Source organism: Neolamprologus multifasciatus, chromosome 7 (genome assembly GCF_963576455.1).
Source record: "Neolamprologus multifasciatus chromosome 7, fNeoMul1.2, whole genome shotgun sequence".
In the NCBI taxonomy this organism is placed as follows: domain Eukaryota; kingdom Metazoa; phylum Chordata; class Actinopteri; order Cichliformes; family Cichlidae; genus Neolamprologus; species Neolamprologus multifasciatus.
Window position 1 is genome coordinate 2,863,031 of NC_140445.1, and position 20,875 is coordinate 2,883,905.

Below are 20,875 nucleotides of genomic sequence, written 5' to 3' on the forward strand. Positions count from 1 at the left end.
TTTTCTACATTTGAACTTCGCTCTTCTGCAACTTATTGACCCACTAAAGCACAAGCAACACCAACCCACAGATTAGGGATGCACCGATACCGATACTGGTATCGGGTATCGGGCCCGATACTGTAAAATGTGTGTGTACTCATACTCGGAAAAGTTAACCGATACCATGAACCGATACCAACTTATTTCATTAATCAGAGGGTGGCTGGTCATTTCTGTTGTAGTTTTTTAGATTGGCCACTAGGGGGCCAATTATTATTTTATTTATTATTTATTAAATAAAATTATTTAATTATTTAAATTATTAAATAAATACAATTATTTATTTAATAATTTTTAATAATTTTTTATATTTTATTATTTATTTAATAATAATTATTTTGTGTGTTTGTTTACAATATGGACACTCTGCAATAATTTAAAAGTTTATTTTATTCTCAAACCTAATTTGTATTTATTTTATTCCAAACAGACGTGTTTATTTATTATTCTGAAAGCTCGAGACAGTGCCAATAGTTCAGTGATATTTTGTTAAAATTACAATGTGGAGACTCTGCAATAATTTAACAGAAGTGCTTATTTTTCACTTGAAATTTTTTTGTGGTCATTTTTATTAAGATTTTATTTTTTATCGGCAGAGAATAAAATAAAACCTGTCTTCCAATTCATTGCATTTGTGTGTGTGTGTGGTAGAAGTATCGTTTTTTTGTATTCTGTATCGGCAAGTACTCAGATCCAAGTATCGTATCGGTTTGAAAAAATTGGTATCGTTGCATCCCTACCACAGACGGTTGTTTGCGCCACTGTTGGTGACAACAAACAGCTACTACATGTAGGCGAAGGTGCGCGAGGCTGTCCGCAGGCAAATACCTATGCAAATAGATACAAATCCAAGAGCGTAAATCCACCTTTAGACAAAAGGAACAGCAAAGATATGCAAGGAAAGAAAAAAACTAAGCCCACACACAAAAAATACACAGAAAGAAAACAACTGTGGAAAGACACAGACCGCAAAGAGAGACAGAACAGCTACAAAGAGACCAAAAGTTCCTCAAAGTTGGATGGAGCAAAGAAAAAAAGGAAAAAATGTACAAAACACCTAAAAAAAAGCCAAATAAACGTATGATAAGCAAAGCAGACACAAATCATTAGGAAATAATATAAAAGTGTTTTTTGTCTCGCTGGTCCTCCTTTGTCACGGTTTCCTCCGTGTTTGTGTTGGATTTTTATTTTAAAGGTGTCCCAGGAAACGTGTGTGTCACATGTTGCGAGTACTAAGGCATACTTCCTTGTGCAGCTTTATTTAGCTCTGTGAGCACAGCATGGATTCAGACCTGACAGGTTTAGAGGTCTGGCCCTAATAAAGGTCTGTGAAGTGCTATAAAATGCTGTGTGGGGTTGGGGGAAGGTGTGCAATAATAAACATCCATTTCTGATGTTTTGAGATGATAATTCTGCAGTAAATGTCACCGTGTGTGGTAATCTTTACAAAGTGGAGGACGGGGTGAAGGCTGCAGCTTTAATGAGGCTGAAGAAATGATTAAAGTCATAGTTAAAGAAAGAAAAAACAGTGACCTTACCTTCCACTGCAGGGAGTGAAACCACTGGTCCCTCAAGTAGCTGTTTGCAGCCTGCAGCAACACACACACACACACACACACACAAAATGTCAAATGATTCCGAGTATATCCTGAGACAAACTTTTGCTGCTGTGCAAAAAGTCACAAGTTCACCTTTTAGCCAGCATTAAATGACCAGATCTACAGTTTTATTAAAGGCTCCTGTGCTGTGAAGAAGAGAAGCAGATTTAATGCACCCATAAAAGCAAACCTAAAGGTCAGAGAGCTGCAAAAACAATATCAAAAACTTGTGCAGTGCTGCAACTGTCAGATGCACAGTTAATAACAACAACCATTCTGTGCATCTGCCAAGAAGTAATCAAAGTAATTGTAATCTTAGTAATCTAGTCTAATTTAAAGTCTTTCAACTAAAATAAAAATGTAATAACTGGACGTGTCGGACTTCCTGATAAAGTTGATGGCGTCCACAGTGAGACCGTTCCACTCGTGTCTTTAGAAACAGAGCCGTGGCTTCAAGTCGCAAATATTTTGCTTGGTGATATCGTCTCAGTGGAGGGACAGCAAATATGGATGTTTTATTAAATAAATTAAAATACTCTCATCTCGTGCACCCCCATCGTGACACATCGCACAAACTCACATTAAACCAGCTCAACTGACAAACCTCCAACAAATACGACACAAAGAATCGTCGCCTAATTTATAAATTAGATGTTGTAACCAGTCTGAACGAGTCTGAGCACAACTCAAAGGGACTCTTCTGCTGCTTTTATTCACTAACAGCGCCGCCGTTAAACTGCAGCGACAGAAATGTCTCTGAATGTCTGTTATCATGAATTTCTGTCTATGGTGACAAGAACAGATATGTCGTCATTAATCGCTGTATTATCAGAAACTGATTGCATGTTCAACCCCACACCATCGCAGTCTGATATCACCAGTGTTGGTCAAGTTACTTGAAAAAAGTAATCAGTAACTAATTACTGATTACTTACCCAAAAAAGTAATCCAGTTACTTCACCTATTACTTATTTTCAAAAGTAATTAATTACTTAGTTACTTTTTAAAAACATGATTTACAGCCTGAATAGGCGATAAAGTGATAGATCTTTCAGCCCAATTCTACTTTTTCTGCATAATCATCATACAAAATGTAATCAAATGGAAAAGTCTCTTTTTAAAACTTGTTTTATTAGTTTTAATCTTTTAACTTTATGCATCAAGCAAAAATTTAATTATCTGCAACATTCTCTGACTGGAAGAAATTAGTTTAATATTTAAACCTATTTTCTGCACATTCCAGCACATAAAATAAAATATTTTTTGTGTTTACACTCAGTCTTTCAAATAGATGCAAGTAAAACACAGCAGAAAATAAATAAAGTCAAAGACTAGCGGTCCTGTTGCTCTATTTTCACCTGTAAAGCAGGAGTGGGGTAGGTGGAGGTTTACCCTGGTGCAGGTGTGCAGCGGTCAGTGGAAGGATACGGCAGTTTCTCTGTGAGTTTCCCATTACGTCGTAGCTACTCGGTGCTTGTTTGGAAGTTTAGGGGTTTTTTTCGCTGTAAAAAGAAGTTTTCTTCCCACGCACAACGGACACTAATGTTTTTGTCACTTTTTATGGAATCAAACTCAAAGTAAGGTCAGTACTTCCACGCTTTAAACGCTGCATGCTCATACTCTCTCTGCACTCGATATATGATCCATTGTTGATCTGCACACAGCTGTTGTCACGAACGTCGCACTCGCTTACGTCACTGTCATGAGACATTCTTGCAAAAAAATCACGGTTTTAGTAACGCAGTAACGCAGCGTTCCTACGGGAAAGTAACGGTAATCTAATTACCGTTTTTGCGATTGTAATCCCTTACTTTACTCGTTACTTGAAAAAAGTAATCGGATTACAGTAACACGTTACTTGTAACGCGTTACTGCCCATCTCTGGATATCACAGATTGATATACTGACTCTGTCTTATGGCAGGTTTTAGCGACAGTGTTGACAGCCTGACAATCTCATTTAACAGCAAATACATAGCTGCAGTGAGATAACTTTATCTTATTGGATAAAACAGATATTGACAAAAAAGTCAAAGGAAAAAAAGGTGATAAATACTCAGGATATCACGAAACGTTGAAAATCGTAATACGGTTGCATCGTTGCTGCCGGGTCATTCCCACCGCCGCCGTGCTTGCAGCAGACAAAACGTTACGACATTATTACTTCAAACTACTTTGTTAATTTGTGCAGCGCTGTCATGCTGTGTGCTGCACGAACTGCCTTTGTGGTTGTTCCTGGTACAGTACGTGTCTAAACATACAACCGCACACACAAGCAGAAATCAAAGAGATCACGCACAGAAACACTGCATGCAGCGCAACATGACCACAAAGAGATGCTAAACAACAGTTAAAGGAACAGTTTCTGTCCAGTGAATCAGCTAGGCTTTCAGTTTGTGGATTTTGTATTAAAAGCAGATGTTGGGGCAAGTCAAGTACTAGAGTACTTAAATATAGTAAAGTACAATTACAGCCTTTGGTGCTCACCTGCCTGCTTCGGCTTAACCTACAATATAGCGTCAGGTTGGGGTTTCTAGTCATCGAATTGACCTTCAAATCTACCATCCATCCACTAGCTTTCCACGACCAGCAAAGTGAGAGCATCAGGCGGTGGTCCAAAGAAGGCCAGCAGGCACGAGCAAACACGGCTGAAGAGGCTGACATTCACTGTTGACCCCCAGCACCAATCATAGGCAGAGCTGTGTATCCAAGGTAATTGGGCTAATGGGTAACGGTACTAAATGTGCCCCCTGAGCGGCTCTGGTTAATGCTGAGCAGGTACATGGAGCAACAGGCCAAAGACAGGCCCTTGTGTTGTCCCAAGCCAAAGCAGACAGACAAGCTTTAATAAGTTAAAGATGGAGGGAAATTCAGGACTGCGTAAAATGCTACAAACAAAACAGCATTTACACAATTATCTGCAATTATTTAACTTTTTGTCACATTCCAGCTGTTCGTAGAAATACTTGCTGATAATGAAACGAAATAAATGAAAATCAATGTGACGGGCACAAACAGAGTGATGCTATTCCAGCTTTAAACATGGCTGCCAATAAGAAGAAGGATCAATGACCTGATGACAATTTTTACCGTTCTGCTGTGTAACAACAACAGAGGCGTCGGCTCCCAGCCAGGTTTGTTCCACTGTAGCTGGTCTGGAGTCAGCTGTGTCGCTTTGTAGTCATTTAGTGACGTAAGCGTTGTATTGATGTACAACTGTGATCAAGTTTAAACTTAACCTTTAAATAAGAATCTGTCGTAGGATCGGGCAGATCAGATTTGACAAACTGACACAACCAGATGTGGAAAGCGTGTTTTGACCGCGCGTTCCTGGAATGTGCAAATCAAGCCACGATGTTTTGATCTAGTTTCAGAAACTGTCTAGTTACAGATACGCTCCGAAGGAGACAAAGAGTTACGTTTTCATAAGACTTCAGCTGCACGGAGGACTTTGCTCTTAGTAATTTACTAATTGTGCTGAACACAAGAGGTTACAATTATTAGAGCAACAATCAGTGCAGCATAAACATTTGTGAGAACACTTTTCTACATTTTCATTCTGTTGTCTTTGTTTTTAAAGTATTTATAAAGTTTGCAGTGCTCTTGCTGTTTATACACACTGTACGTTTTTAAAGACATGTCAGGTCGATAACTTGTTGTTAAGTCTGGTTATATGAAGTGTATATCTACATGCTGACAACATCAACATTGTTTCCAAATTTTAAGTCTTTTTCTCACTTTTTGACCAACAAATCGTTCGGCCGACCTCGAAGCCCTCGGTGTGACGGATCGTTAACACGACCCTGCTCGCAGCTCGCACATGCTACCAAAAACATAACCTCCCTGGCGGAGGTGACAATAGTCGTAGTAATAATGATAATGAATTACCTGCAGCAGGACGGTGCCACCAGGGAAGCTGAGCTGGACGCAGTACTTTGGGGCATTGTCCCAAGAGAGGAGCTGCAGGTCCTCTATGGAGCTGTAGGGCAATGATGTCTCCATGTAACCGGTGGGCTGGGGAGGAGAGAGGATATTAGTCTGCCACTGTCTAACATTTACAGTACATATTGTATATTTAAACAAAGCAGGAGGAGAAAAGGCATTTATTTTTTCCTGGCAGTGAGCTGGAAAGACAAAAAGAAACATATCCCAGGCTGACCTGCCCTGAGTAAACACGAGGCCAAACAAAGCCTCCAAATACAGCCGAGTGGTAAACGCTGTGAAAACAGCACACAGAGTAATCTTTATCAGCTGTGGTGACATTTGATTTAGCTCCAAGTAAACATTCACCGAATGCAAGAGCAAAGTGGAAAATCAATTTAGCAAAAGCCATTAATCACGCAAACACACAAACATCAGCCAGGAAGACACGACGGCGCAGCTTCAACTCAACGCGCGTGCAGGAAAAGGCCCTTTGGTGCGATGGCAGAGCTCTGATCGCAGTCTCATCGCAGTGCACACGAGTAACACGCCACAACCCGTTTGCTAGTCTCAAAATGATTACAGAAACGCTGACAAATGACCACAAGTTTCCGGACTGAGGAACAGAAGAGTCTTTAGAGAAAGGGAGGCGGGGGGAGCCGAGCAGATAAAAATAACGAGGCTGAGAGAAAGCCACAAGGAAACCGAGCCTGTATATCTTCTAACCCGCAGGAGGAGCTTGAGGAGAAATGTTTAATGGCGCTCTATAATAAGACGAGCGTCGGCCAGCGCTGCAGAAACAGCAGCAAATGAATCATCAGCTGATTTCCCAGACGCCGGCGTCACTGCGTGATTTTCGGCCAATTATTGTCGATGGCAAGATTAACTGTATATCCACACAAATGGCCCGAGTGGACGTCATCTGTAGTGGCTTTCAGGACGTCCTGCTCTGAAAGCCGTTTCTGTAATCTGTGAAGCTGTACAGATTGAGTTTTTATGCCAGTGGTTAAACACAGATAACACATTACAACTTGCATTTTGGCTTTCTTGTGGTGACTTGATTGCAAAACACCGGGTTTGCAAAAACGTTTGCAAAAAGTTTGGTATCTAAAGAGAGAAGTGACTAAAGTGTCGTAGCTGACCTGCTTTATTTGGCGTGTTGCTGATTGAGAATGAAACTGGGAAAGAACCACAGCTGATCTGCTCCGTCAGACGTAGCTTTAATAATAAGTAACCAGGTCTATGTATTAGTAGTAACAATGTAAACATGTAACCTAACTGAGATGGGCTAAAGTTAAGGACACCCCCTCCTTTTTTTCCTGTTTATTGTATTAACCCTTTAAGACCTACCATAGAACCAAGTCCGCCAGAGCTTATATTATATGTTTACATGCTGTGGAGCCATTTTTGGGAACATTTCAAGTTGCTATACATCAATACAACCATTACAGCCTAAATTTTAATAATATGTCTGCATTAAGTGCATAGTAATTACATAAATTGCAAAAAAGTGCAATAAACTACAAAAAAATTGAAAATCGTTTTTGTTTTTTAACATATATTTCTAGTTAGAGAAATTTAAGAGGCTTATCCCTCAAAACTGTAAATACAAAAAAGTTGCACAAAATAGTTTCCCACCACAGGAAATTTATTTTGAGTGTCTTCATAGTTTTATTTTTGAAATACACCAATTTTTATATACTGCAGGAAAAACGAAAATAAATATTATAATGCAAATTTGCAAAAAAGCAGCATATGCATCAAAATAAACTATTTCCAGCAGTGCAATATGAGTCCTAAGCATCCCAGAAACCACACAGAAAGTCATAAAGTCAAACATAACTTTTAAAAACACCAGTATAGGCTCATGAGGCCTTGATGGTAAAAAACTACTTTTCCGCGAAATGACGTCACTTTCGGTTTCGGGCAGGTCATGGCGGACAAAGCTATATGTGGAAAGAAACTGTGACCGAGGACAAGCTGATGGCATAAGATGTAAGTACAACTCCTCCGGTTTCATATGCAAAAAAAATTATTGCGCTAGCTGACGTGGTTGCAGAGCTACCGGGATTTAAAAATAGTTACGCAAAACGGAGCGTGCCGCTCTGACCGGTTTTAAAGGGTTAATAACATAAAAGTGCAGGCGGGCAGATACAGGAAGCTTAACTCGAGCCACCTGTTCTTCTTTTAAAGCACAAATAATGCAGCAGTTAAACTATTCAACTATTCAGCGCTCACTGGAAGAGTAAATCTTCCACACGTTTCACTTCAGGCCTCTGCGAGCGCCACATCTGCCCCTCAGATAATGTTCCTGATGAAATCCCAGGAAAATCTGCTCTTATCTGATTACAATAACACATGTTTTGGTATCAGTGAGCTCATAACATGTGACAAAGAAGCCTTTTCCGGATGTCATCAACCTCCCTGTAGTCATCTTCAGGCCTTTTGTGTCATCCTGTGATTTTCAGGTGAATTTGAACCATACGCCCAGGCCACTGTGAGACCTCCCATGATGCTCTGAGCACTTTCAATCCGCCCCTCGTTCTTTTACAAAACACTACTGTGTGTCGTCGTCTGACTCCTCCTAAGGACGAGCGCTGTGAACAGGCAGTCTAAATAAAACGGACTGATCTGAGCTGAACATGTGTAGCTTTGTGGCGTTTGCAGCTGTTTTCACTCTTTCTGTACGTGGGGCCTCTCTCGCTCTCTTTTTTTAGTGCTCCAGAGACATTTGTTAACAGTGACTTTAAACGTATACAAGGCCCGTCCTTCCATGACTCCACTGCGTCTTCTTCCCTGCGTGTGCTTCCACACAGATAAACAGCACGTCTGCGGCTCCAGTAAACACAAACACATCTGAGCAGCTACACGAGAGCAGCAGACGCCTGGCGTCCGTCTGCAGCCCGCTCGGGCAGACAGGTGGTTCTCGTCCTTAATTGCGTCCATCTCTCTCTACAGAGCAAACAAACAGCTCCGCCAACCCCACCCTCGGTGCAGAACGTGCATGCTATTCCTTTATTTACACCTCCCTCCACGACCGATGGGTGAGCTGGCTGTGACCCCGCCTCCCCGCACACAGGATACCTGTTGTGCGGGATTTTCATTACAGACGACGTCCACGGCAAATATTGGTTCTGGGCAAGATGTCTCATTTCCTGGGAAGAGTAAACCTCAGCCCCTGCCTCCGTCCATCCCTCCGCCTCTCCGTCTGCATGTCTCAAAGCTGCCAAATAGTGTTTGCGGTGTTTTTTTTGCACGCACGTGACACACTAACAAGATGAACTGCAACATTAAGAGGAGAATATGAAGCCGGGAGCTAAAGGAGACGATAAATGCATTTCTGAATAGGCAGAGGGAGAGCAGAGCGGAGACAAACAGAGGAGACTTCAATTTTCTGATAACCGGCCGAGGTTACCATAGATACTCCTTCCTGCACAAGAGCGAGCACTGATTGCCTCTCTCCTCTCTACCCTCTCCTCTCCCTCTCCTCCTCTTTCAGTCCTTTTTTACGTCTTATTCCCAAACCTCTCCTTTTCTTTTTTTTTGGCTTATTCTGTCTCTTTCTGTTGTGCTTCTCATCACGGAGAAGGGCTGGAGGAGGCTACGGCTCCTCATCTCCTCTCCGCTCTGCTGCGTTGCTATAGAAACAAGAGGATGGAGATGTATGTTATGTTTTTTTGTTTCCAGGGAGAAGCAGACAGCGAGCAGTGATGGAAGGAGAACGGAGGAAATAAGACACAAAGCATAAGAAAGAGACTGTGACGCATGAACTATATTTTACAGTGAAACGTTCGGCTCATCTGTGCTGATCACCTCAGATTTCCATTCAAAACCACCAAAATGTAAATCAGTAGACTTTAAACACCATTTGTAGCGATGCGCCCGTTTATTGGCTGACCATTGGTATCTGCTTTTGTCTAGTTTACAGCCATCAACAAATCAGTAAACAAGATGACATCACCGTGGCAGCGGTCGATGTTGATCTGTTGTCTCCCGTCAGTTTTGGCATCCAGTTCCTTCAGTTGGCGATGTTGACTCTGTCCTCATCCTGATCACCAAAAACTATTTGAACGAAAATCGAGCAAACGGGTGTTTGGGGCCGAGAACGAGCAGAAAGTGTCGCCCCAAACAAGACAAAAAGACAACAGGTGTCGCCACTCGGTCGAAACCTCCCCATCAGCACTGGGAAAGGAGGAGGAGGAGAAGTTAAAACCGGGAGCAAAGATCGTTTGTCCAGAAAGTCTTCTGTGCCGATGTATCATCGAAAACCAGAACGATCATGCTTTTGCATCTCCATTGCACCCGCTCGAGGTTACAAAACCAAGGCGGTGCACGACTGCGTGGCTGAAACGAGACCAAAGTGTGGCTTGTGACGGCGGATGTTGCGTCACTTTTGGCATGTGGCACTGTTCAGGAGTGCGGCAACGCCAGGTACAAGCTCTGCCCCGTCATTTTTATGGGGCGATCGTGGCTCAAGAGTTGGGAGTTCGCCTTGTAATCGGAAGGTTGCTGGTTCGACCCCTGTCGTTGTGTCCTTGGGCAAGACACCAGGTACAAGCTCTGCTGTAACAGCTATCGGCCACATTTTTACATCCCTAAAAATGTAACACTGTGGATATGAAATGATGCTCGCTCACGTGAAGAACCACATCTCTTTCCCACATTTCGGTATCGAGGCGTGGGTACATGCACGCGAGTACCAGGTAAGGAGGCGCTTTGCTCTCTTATATGACGACGTCATTAAATAACACATGATCTCAGTTTCTCCTCTGCAAGTATCCGTGCCAGCTCAAGTGAAGGCTCGAGTTAGCATGGAAGCGTTGGCTTTTCTGTGCATGCAACAGTACACATAAGCACAGGGTGTGGGGCGTGCCTCCTCCTTTACCTTTCAGGTGTGGTGTGAGCATTTGTAAACCCTGACTCAGTCCTCTACAGCCCTGACAGCTCGTCGATACACTGAGTAGAGTTTGCAAAGCGCCGCGTGAAGGAGGAGTTTTCTGTTTTTTTTAAACGGCGTGTCTGATGAGTCAAAGCAGGAAGCGCATCAGCAGCCAGAGAGAAAGACAAAGAAAGAGAAACCGGAGGGCGACAGAGGAAGTTGCGGGCGACTCAAACAGCTGACTGAACGGGTGGGAGGAGTCACCTGGCAGGTGTTTCACAGGCCAATGACAAAGGCCAGAGCACTGTAGCACATTCAGCCCTGGAAGAACTATGAAAGCTAATGTGAGCAAATTAAATCCACAACTCAACAGGATATTAATACGTAACTTTATTTATTTTAAAATGGAAATTATTTGCTCTTCTCAAAGGAAGAATTCTAGATAAAAACCTCAGATGCAAATTTAACGTCAACTAACATTATTTTTCCACACGTCTACTTCCTCTTCCTGTTTTACTCCTTTTACTTCCTCATCCAGCGATACTTCCTTCCTTCCTTTCCCCCTTCCTTCTCATGCTTCTCCTACTTCCTTAAGCTTATTTCTCACTTCCGTCCTTCAACTCTTTTTCCAGTTCTCACCTTTTAGTCCACAAATCCTCATGTTTTTCATTTGACATATTTCCTATCCTCTCACCATTTCCCCAATTTACTTCCTTCTCTCGTGTCTTGTTTCCCAACCTGTTTCCCCTTTCCTTGTTTTCATTTCCTAAAGCCTTCCCCGTCTCTTTGTTCCTTCACAAAGGCCTCTTTCCTACACTTTCTTCACTTAACATCTCATTCTTTACTTTCTCTTTGCTTTCTTTTCTTTCCAACTTCATCCATCTTTCATTTCTCCTCCCTGACTGAATACTTTTGTCCTCTTCCTTTTACCTCGACCATCTTCTCCTTTTTCTTTTACAACTCTCCTTCAACATCCCCCACTGCTCCTTTCTCTCTGCCTTCATTTACGACACATTTTTTCCAAATTTCATTCTCATCAGTTATTCATTTACTTTCTAATCCTTCTTCCTTTTCTTTCCTCTGCTTCCTCTTACTTTTTCTCTTCACTGGATTGGAACCATTTCCCCTCCTCTTGACTCCTTTACCTTCTCCTCCCTCACACCTTCCTCTTTTCACTTCATGTTTCTGCTGTTCCACGTAAATCATATCGCTGAGCGTACTGAGAACAGATGAGGACAAACAGAGGATATAATGACGCAGGATGTCAGATATGTCACCGTATCTAGAAACACTGAGAAGTCTGCTTGGAGAAACTTTATTGGCGTCTTGCAGCCAACGCCATTTGGTGCACCACACACACTGACAACCGCAGCCCTCCTGCTGGAGACAGATAGCAGGAGGAAAAGCAGGCTTTGGAGGGCTGCACATTTCTTCCTGTTCCTGTCATCGTGCAAACATTACCCGTTCACATCCTGTGTTCCTGCGTGCTCTTATTTACCAATAACAGCCTTTCGCGAGCAGATGGACGTTCAGCGGCGACCCAGATTTGAAGGGTAACGGTAACGGAGAGCGCGACCAGCAGATTGATCCCACGCTAACATAAACATGTCACGTGTTCTGTTTAGGGGCTTAGTCACACAGCAGAACTCGTGCAAAGCTGCTCGACTCAAAGCATTAGAGTCACTTCCCTCGACGATAAGCCGCTGCACTTCTCCATTTGCGAAGGAACGAGCAAACTGCAGCTCGTAAACACACCCGCGGCGCACTGTCAACAAGCCGGGCGGGCCGCCCCGGCGTTTGGTGCGCTGCGGCTTGACACGGTTCCAGGAAACGTTTAAAGTCAAGGAGCGCTTCGGCGTCGCTGCAGCAGGAAATGAGGAACAACTTCAGCAAAGAGTTAACGCGGGGAAACAGTGTACACACAGCAGCAACAAACTCACTGAAGGTGTTAATAGTTACATGTGTAGCTTAACGCTGCACTTGATTAATGCAACTCGCAGCGTTGCAGCAGAAAGAAGAGCAGAGCTTTGCATGTGCAGGACTGAGGACGGAGACAGAGGGACGTCCACTTCCTGCTTCCAGCATCAACGTGACTGATTCAAGTCGTCATAAATCTTCATTATGTTAATTGTTTTATTTGTATAGCAACAAATCCTGGTATTACATTAGATATATATTTGCAGTCTTACAGGTGTTTGATATCCTCTCAGTATACAATATACAAAAATAATAGAATAATTTCGAAGACCAAAAAGTCAAAGGAGGAATGTCAGTTTTCCAAAACAACTACACGGGTTTTTACTGCCACATTTGTGCCCCTGAGGCTCGGCTAAAAGCACAAAATGGGTGTAAACATTCTCCACAAACCACAAGTTTTCTTCGAAAAAGAGAGAAAAACGAGCACATTCTCTTCTTTTTCTTCAGTAATATTTCAGTTTACAAGAACAGGAACGGGTTGGTGTCACTTTAAGTTTGGAGTATATGTTTAGAAGCCGTTCATTTTAGGACGGGACAGCGACCAGAACATCATCTGTTGCCACATTTTCAAATACAACCAGATAAAAATAGATCCTGGAAAGCTGTTTCTGATTTATTCCTCGCCCTCATCCCTGCGCTAACAGTATGTGGAATGTGCTCAGCACACAAATGATATGATTAGCCTTTAATTTGAAGACTAAAGCGGTATTAGGGAGTGCGTTTAACACCAGCGAGACGTCAGGATATACTGAGCAAAAAGCAGCAACGACTAAACAAACAGCACAGTAATAATGGGTGTAGCGGCTCCTGGCAGCCTGCGACGCCGTGAGCGGCTCGACTCTGGGTCCAAACGCAACGTTAACCCAAACAAAACTGTAAATCACACTCGAGAAGCTCACGCGCGCACGCGCACGTTGCTGTGGAAAACAGGCCTGCCGTGAGCTGTCGTTATTCCCCGCCGCAGCAGGTCGACGCTCGGTGTTGTGACACACAACAGACCCGAGCGCAGACACGCAGTTACGTCAGACAGTGTGAAAAGCGTGGCTAAATATCCTTCTCCTGTTCAGGCATTTAATGGAAATGCTGGAGCAGCAGAGCGAGATATGATCGCAGCACGCTTCACTGACAGGTTGTTTAGCAGGTAACATGTAAGACCTGCTTAACTGCACACACAGCAGCTCTGCGACAAACTGCAAACTTTCTATCATTGCACCTCGTTGCCTGCTGGATGTAGCAGCTATTCCTCACACTAAAGAGTCGAAATACTTTTCATCAGGATCAGCTGGAGCCTATCCCAGCTGCCGTGGCGCAGGAGGCAGGGTGCACTCTTGCACGGGGCCGCTTTTCACATAATGCCATCTGTATGAACGCACAGGGCTTCACGCGGCACTGAAACTGTCCTGTAGCGACTTTGATTTCTGGCTGAATGTCAAGATCAGATGAGCTAAAGCTCCGAAACTGCAGCAGCTTCAACCGTCACCCAGAGAGACCAATGAGTTTGTTGCTGGTTACGTTGTGGAGGAGATGCTACAGTGATCTCTGTAAAGTCAATACACTGAGGTAAATGTGCAGCAGGCTACACACCCAAACAAAACCAACATGTGCATGCCGAACTCAGAGGGCTGTTTATGTTTGGCAGCGCAGGAGCGCTCTGATGACTTCTTCGTCTCTGCAGGTAAAGCAGCGGTGTAACCGAATCCCTTTTTATGGCTCTAATCCAACACGGCAAGTAATGTAATATCATTAATGACGACAACAACTTAAACACTGATCAAACACATCAGAATTCCAGCCTAACACTTATCTGTAAATATCCTAACACGCAGGATTTGAAGCTTCTTTTATGACCTTTTAATGACATCTGAAGAAGAAATTCACTTTAGCCTTCAAGGTTTTGTTCATTCGGTGGTGTTTTTGTGTTTTAAGATTAGATTGCGATACTGCCCCTGACGTTGAGGCCATGGTCTCACTGCTCATTGTGGTCTGGCTCAAGACGTCACCAGCAAGAAGGCCAGACAATACATCAGGGGCATCAGTTCTGACCCCCCCAAACACTAAACCAAACTGCTGCAGTCACTTCCTGAATAAAAGCAGTGTTGAAATGCATTCGTTCCTCCACTTTTTTGTTTAAATATATGCTTTTTCAAACCGAGTTGCCATATAGTGTTAAAGTAGCCAGTGATTTGTTTTTCTGACTCATCAGGTTTCAGGGCTGATTTTTTTCTTATTCAGTGTTGGGAAGGTTACTTTTAAAATGTATTCCATTACAGATTACAGATTACATGCCCCAAAATGTATTCTGTAACGTATTCCGTTACGTTACTCAATGAGAGTAACGTATTCTGAATACTTTGGATTACTTAATATATTATCATGCTGTTTACAACTACATGAATGTACTATTGCTGTGATTTATTACTGTTACTGAAGGTCCGCAGCTCTGAACCGTAGTAAAGGGACCTCTGGCTAATACGTCGGGCTCGTAGCCGAAAACTAGCTTTACTTTGTTGTCTGGGTCAACTTTGCTAGCAGAGACAGAGAGAGGCGTTGAAAGGCTGCTCCAACAGAACTTATTGTTTCGGAGGAAAACACGAACACGGTGTACAGTCGAGTCTTAATAGCTTACTTACAACTGGGCTCGTCAGGCACTCTTCTTGGCTGCAGTGGTTATTATTATATTTACATGCTTCCAGCTCCCGTTTCTGCTCGATGACAGCTCGTACTTTTCCTTTTTCTCCCTCCCTCGCTCACAGACACATAACGGGTATGGCAGTCCATTCTCCCTGCAGCACGGACTACACTGCCCATGATGCTACATTCTTTAGAGCTATACCTGTAGCATTCTGCCTATTAGCTTAGCACAACAACAACAAAAAGGCCTCTCTCACCCAGGAAACACGCAGAGAGAGAGCATCACCCTGTAACCATGGCAACCGTAACGCTGCCGCCTGGAACAACAGAACGTAGCTGTCAAACAAAACCCAAACAGTCCTGACCCGCCACAATATGAAACAGGGAAGTACCGCCGTGTAATCCATTTATTTCAACAAAGTAACTGTATTCTAAATACCACCTTTTTAAACGGTAACTGTAACGGAATACAGTTACTCATATTTTGTATTTTAAATACGTAACGGCGGCACATGTATTCCGTTACTCCCCAACACTGTTCTTATATGAATAAAAATCTTTCGTATCAGTGCAGATGATTCAACAACAGGAACACGCTTGGTTGAAGCTTTGTAATTAATGTAGTATTAATTCATAAATGCGTACAGTACACAGCACCATCAATGCAACAAACACTACCGAGTTTTCTTTTGCAGACCCCCTTAGCAAATTGTTTTCTAAAAAGCGACAAATCTGGCGACTTTTGCTGGTGTTACTGGAGACTTATAACGACTTTTTGACGTGAAAGCAAGTATCGCTCTCACACTCAACAAGCACGGGTGCTGCCGTGGGCACCTCGCCCATACCAAAGCACTCACAGGCAGCAGATAGTCCTCAGGCAGCACGGCCCCCCCAGCTGCCATCAGGGTTCACCCCTACACGTTCAAACCGCTAATGAATGGTGCATTAGCGAAGCCGCTGCTGCCACGCTGATTTTAATGCAGTAAATGTACAGTTTTCTTTGTCTAAAATAAATCAACTCCATCTTGTACATCCGATTTCCACTAACGCTGTTCTGGTGAGGTTTGCTATGACCATTTTGATTGTTAATGTAGTTTGTTAACAACGTCATGGTTAAAAATAGTCTTCTTTCACTGTTACTTTTGGTGGCTCAAAAGTTTTAAAACTACTTAAAAAGACACTCAAAAAAGAAACTCTGCCAAGTGCCTATTTTGGGTCACCAATTATGCAAATTAGGCAATGAGGTCATTTAGCGACTTCTAGCGACTTTTAGGACAGCCAATAGCGATTTTCCTTACCGAGGAGTTTGCAACACTGCTAGCAACCGATGCTGCACTGAGAACCTCCTCACAATGGTTTTGGCCACCAGCAGCATTCATGGTCTGGTTGTAAACTTGGGTAAACTACTGACAAACTTAGTCTGAGGAAAACTTGACTAAAATGTTGACAACTCAGTGAGTTAACTTTAAGACAGCTGCTACACAAAGCTATGCTAGTACGGAAAGAATAACAGTATAACATGAACAATCCATTAGCTCTTGCTTGCTATCTTATGACACATTTGTGCATCAGCCACTAAATCATGCAAACGATTAGACAATGCGCTGCTGTGTGACATCAGAGAAAGCTTAAAATGCAAACGGGCGGGGGGATGTAAATTTCAGTTGAGGTGGAAAACAAAGTTTCACAGCGCTCGGCTACAGAAAAGCACTGTGTGCAACTTCCCACTGCCTGAACTGACTACAGCTTCTTCTTTTTTCCCCCAGCTGGCTTAAAAACAGCCCACAGTTTTCCTGAAAGACACGACTAAAAACAATAGAGAATAACTGCTGCTTGGCTGCAGCCTCCATTCCTTTTTTCCCCCTCCTGACAAACTCTGTCGTTTGGTTTTCTCTGTTTTCCTTCACTTTATCCATCACTCGCTGACACACATAACAAGGCAGAATAAGGGGAACGAGTCCAATTCCAATCCATTCTAAATATCATAAATCAATATGGCAGGGAGCACCATCATTCCTGACTCCGAGTCAGATCTTTGCCTAATGGCTGCATTGTTCAAACACAGACTGGGAGGATCCGTTTTTTAAAGTATGAACACGTATGGTGGTCTGTCAGGGAGGTCTGCTCAGACCTGTTTGGGACTCTGTTGGCATTTTGTATTAACAGAACTGCAAAAACAAGATCCTTCTGCTTTTGGGAGCAAAACATGTGACCAGCTGATCTTGATGTATACTTTTATCCTCTACTCTCCTGCACAAGTTTTCTTCACCACCTTCAGAGTAAAAGCTTCAGGATTGGCAGTGGTCACGTGGTTAGCAGCGTCACCGCACAGAAAAAAGGATCTGGGCCCAGCTGGAGGCCTTGCTGTGTGGAGTTAGCATGTCTCAGTGCCTCGGTGGCTTCTCTAAAAGTACTCCAGCTTCCTGCCACAGACCAAACACGGCCTTCTTGGGTTAATCGCCGATTCTAAATTAGACACAGCTGTGGATGCAAACCAGGTATAGAGCTTAAAGAGGGTAGGATATGTTGCTGCGTGAAAAGGAGTGCAAAACTTTTAAACTTTTAAGAAAAAATCCAATTAAAGGCAGGTCAAGACTGCGTCTGGATGTAATCAAATCTATCACTGCAGAAGCATCTCTGAAAACAGGGGCACATTTAAAATGGTTCAAAATATCACTTTTGAGGCTAGAGCAGAGTTTCCTGTCTTTGTGCAAATCATAACCAATCAGCTGCTGCTTAGACCTACTTTAGAGATGGTGGAGATAGGTGGCTTGGCGTCGAGGCCTGCTCTATGAAGTTGAATGACGCATTAACCAACCACATCAGGAAGTCTAGCTGACTTTTCTTTCCTTTTTTTAAAAAAAGACTAGGGGAGTTCTAACAGCTGGGCTGAAACTAAAAGCATCAGTGATGAGACACTTTTAAAAACAATTTCTGTCCTGAAAATGAAAACTAGAATACTATGAACGCATATTTTTTCAATGTATAATCAGCAGCTAATTGCTGTTTTCTAATTAGTGAAATGTAATCATGTTTACGGTTAAACTTTTACACTGTAAAATGGATCTGAGTGCAGCAGAATAGGTCCTCTTTAGGAGTTTTGGAATTGGGCTTGCTTCACTCATGGAGGTGAATCATTTATATTGTCAGTGTAAAGCTACAGCAGGTCCCAATACTTCTTAATGTGAGCATGACTCTGTGGCTGTTAGTGAGATGCTAACAGAGCTCTGTTAGCATCTCACTAACAGAGCTCTGTTAGCATCTCACTAACAGAGCTCTGTTAGCATCTCACTAACAGTTAGTTAGTTAGTAAGATGCTAACAGAGATGCTAACAGAGCTCTGTTAGCATCTCACTAACAGTTAGTTAGTTAGTGAGATGCTAACAGAGCTCTGTTAGCATCTCACTAACAGAGCTCTGTTAGCATCTCACTAACAGTTAGTTAGTTAGTGAGATGCTAACAGAGATGCTAACAGAGCTCTGTTAGCATCTCACTAACAGAGCTCTGTTAGCATCTCGCTAACAGCTGCTGAGCTGCGTACCCACAGCTCCGTGCAGTGCAGTTGTGTCGTCGAGGATCAGTTTGATCTACGTCTTCTTCAAAGACGCAGCTCTGCGCCGTTTCTTCTGCGCTCCCTCGAGTGTGAAACTTTCACGCCTCCCACTCGTCCCACATGTGACACTGCTGGACACCTCGGCGTGAAGTTAGGTGTTACAACTCAAAGTTAATCCGAAGTGTAACACGTTCAGCAAGGTGACAATAACACACGGGCTCATCCACACAGTGACTGAGAATAACAGGCAAGTGTTTTCATTAATATGAAACCTGTTTGTGCGACTTCAGCCGCTCACACTAGAGAAACAGGACGTCCCTCAGGTCTGCCTCTGTCATTGTGTGGATGCCTTTGGCACTTAACTACTCCCTCAGTTTTTATCCAATTTTCGCTATTAAAACTTTCTGCTAATGCCGGCTATGACTTTTGGTGCTCATAACTTCTATACTTTTTGAGATATTGAATTTTTTATGCAATATTTTTTGCCCATTTCTGCCACATTATCAGTATTAGTTTTCCTTACCCGGTTGAGCTGTGTTTTAGCTCAGTGAGATGAGCATCCGTTCTCAGACTGGGAGGCCCGGGTTCAAATCCCGCTCATGGCAACATTTCTTTCAGTTAACAGTTAAACTTTTTAAAATCTTTTCTGCAGAAATTCTGCCGATTCACCTCTTTTCCGCAAAATTTTTAGCCTTTTCACCTCTTATCAGCACAATTCTGAGTTTGGCTCAGTGAGATGAGTAGCCGCCTTGAGACCAGAAGGGCCAGGTTCGAATCCTGCTCAGGGCAATGTTTTTTCAACTTTTTTCAGCAGACATCTTCAGCGTTAAGGCATCCACACAGCATTTTCGCAGGAAATGCAAATTTTTCTAGTTTTGTTTGTTCTTCAGACACTTAAAAATGACTAAAAATGTCATTTACAACATTTTTGGTCATCTTTTGCAGTCTTTTTGAGGCTGTGGTCATTTTTCATCTTTCGCGGTACCTTTTGCTCTTTTGTCACATGTTCGTGCAGTCATTTTGAGCGCATTTGTGTTCAATTCAATTCAATTCAATTCAATTTTATTTATATAGCGCCAAATCACAACAAAAGTCGCCTCAAGGCGCTTCATAGATACAGAGAAAAACCCAACAATCATATGACCCCCTATGAGCAGCACTTTGGCGACAGTGGGAAGGAAAAACTCCCTTTTAACAGGAAGAAACCTCTGGCAGAACCAGGCTCAGGGAGGGGCGGGGCCATCTGCTGCGACCGGTTGGGGTGAGAGAAGGAAGACAGGATAAAAGACATGCTGTGGAAGCATGCGTTCATTTTCCATCTTTTGTAGTTGTTTTTTCTCGTTCCATGTAACCAGTTTATCTGTTCTAAAAGTGACATCGTGGGTCACACCAACGCACACCAAGATAGATCAGCGATGTTGCTTCTTGCTAAATATTTCACCTATGAGGACATGCGAGATAGCGACTCTTAAACGCCAAGTTCAACCTCACCATCTAAAATGAACCCAAAACAATCAGGTTCCTTTCATCTCTCGCCTTTTGTGAGCGAGACGTGATATAGGAAGTGCTTTCCTGCACTTTGCAGCCTTCTTACATAAATGTGATGTAGGTTATGCTTCTGAGCACAGCCGTGGCAGGAAGGTCTGTCGAAGCAAGGAATGAAAAGTGAGTCACAACCTTCCCTCCTGCTACTCAGCGAGAGACAGAAAAAGCATTTAACAGACGAGTGAAAGCCTGAGCGACTGCAACTGTCTACACTTGTGCACGCATGAGAAGGATTTTAGAAAAATGGCAACCACTTTAATTTAATTCAGGTGAAACCCTCTTGGCAGCGGCGCTCAGTTTCACAGAGCTTTTTGTCCTCACAATCATCTCGGTTATTTGCAGAGCGTGGGGATGTTGTTGGAGACGCAGAGTCGACGCTCTGTGGAAGCGGCCCTGCTGGAAGAGCGCAGAGCAAATGGGTCAGCATTGTTCGTCGGCCCACATACCGGCTCCGCTCGACGCTGGGCACAAAAACTCCACTGAGGACGTGCACATTCACGCTCCCGGCCTGAATAAAACCCTGTTTGCTCAGATTTCAGCCTCTACGGGGGCAAAGAATAGGAGACGGCTCGCAGGCGCACCGCTGCTGCATGAGGATTTCTGAATAAACGCCACATGTGACATAATTCAAAGCAGCATTAACGTCACACGGTAGATTTCCTGAAACGAAGCAGGCTAACAGACATTTTGTGATAAATGACACCGCTTGGTATTTGCGGTATGGTAAGAA

General features: G+C 43.1%; 1 protein-coding gene across 1 annotated transcript in view; it reads right to left on the reverse strand.

The window, feature by feature from the left end:
* cmip (c-Maf inducing protein) overlaps nucleotides 1–20,875 on the reverse strand; it is a 44,440-nt gene that overhangs the window by 19,481 nt on the left and 4,084 nt on the right. The window contains exons 3-4 of the mRNA XM_085168627.1: nucleotides 5,528–5,653; nucleotides 1,581–1,631 (exon numbers count right to left, since the gene is read on the reverse strand). Coding sequence (XP_085024753.1) covers nucleotides 1,581–1,631; nucleotides 5,528–5,653 — 177 coding nt within the window. The remainder of the gene's footprint in view (nucleotides 1–1,580; nucleotides 1,632–5,527; nucleotides 5,654–20,875) is intronic.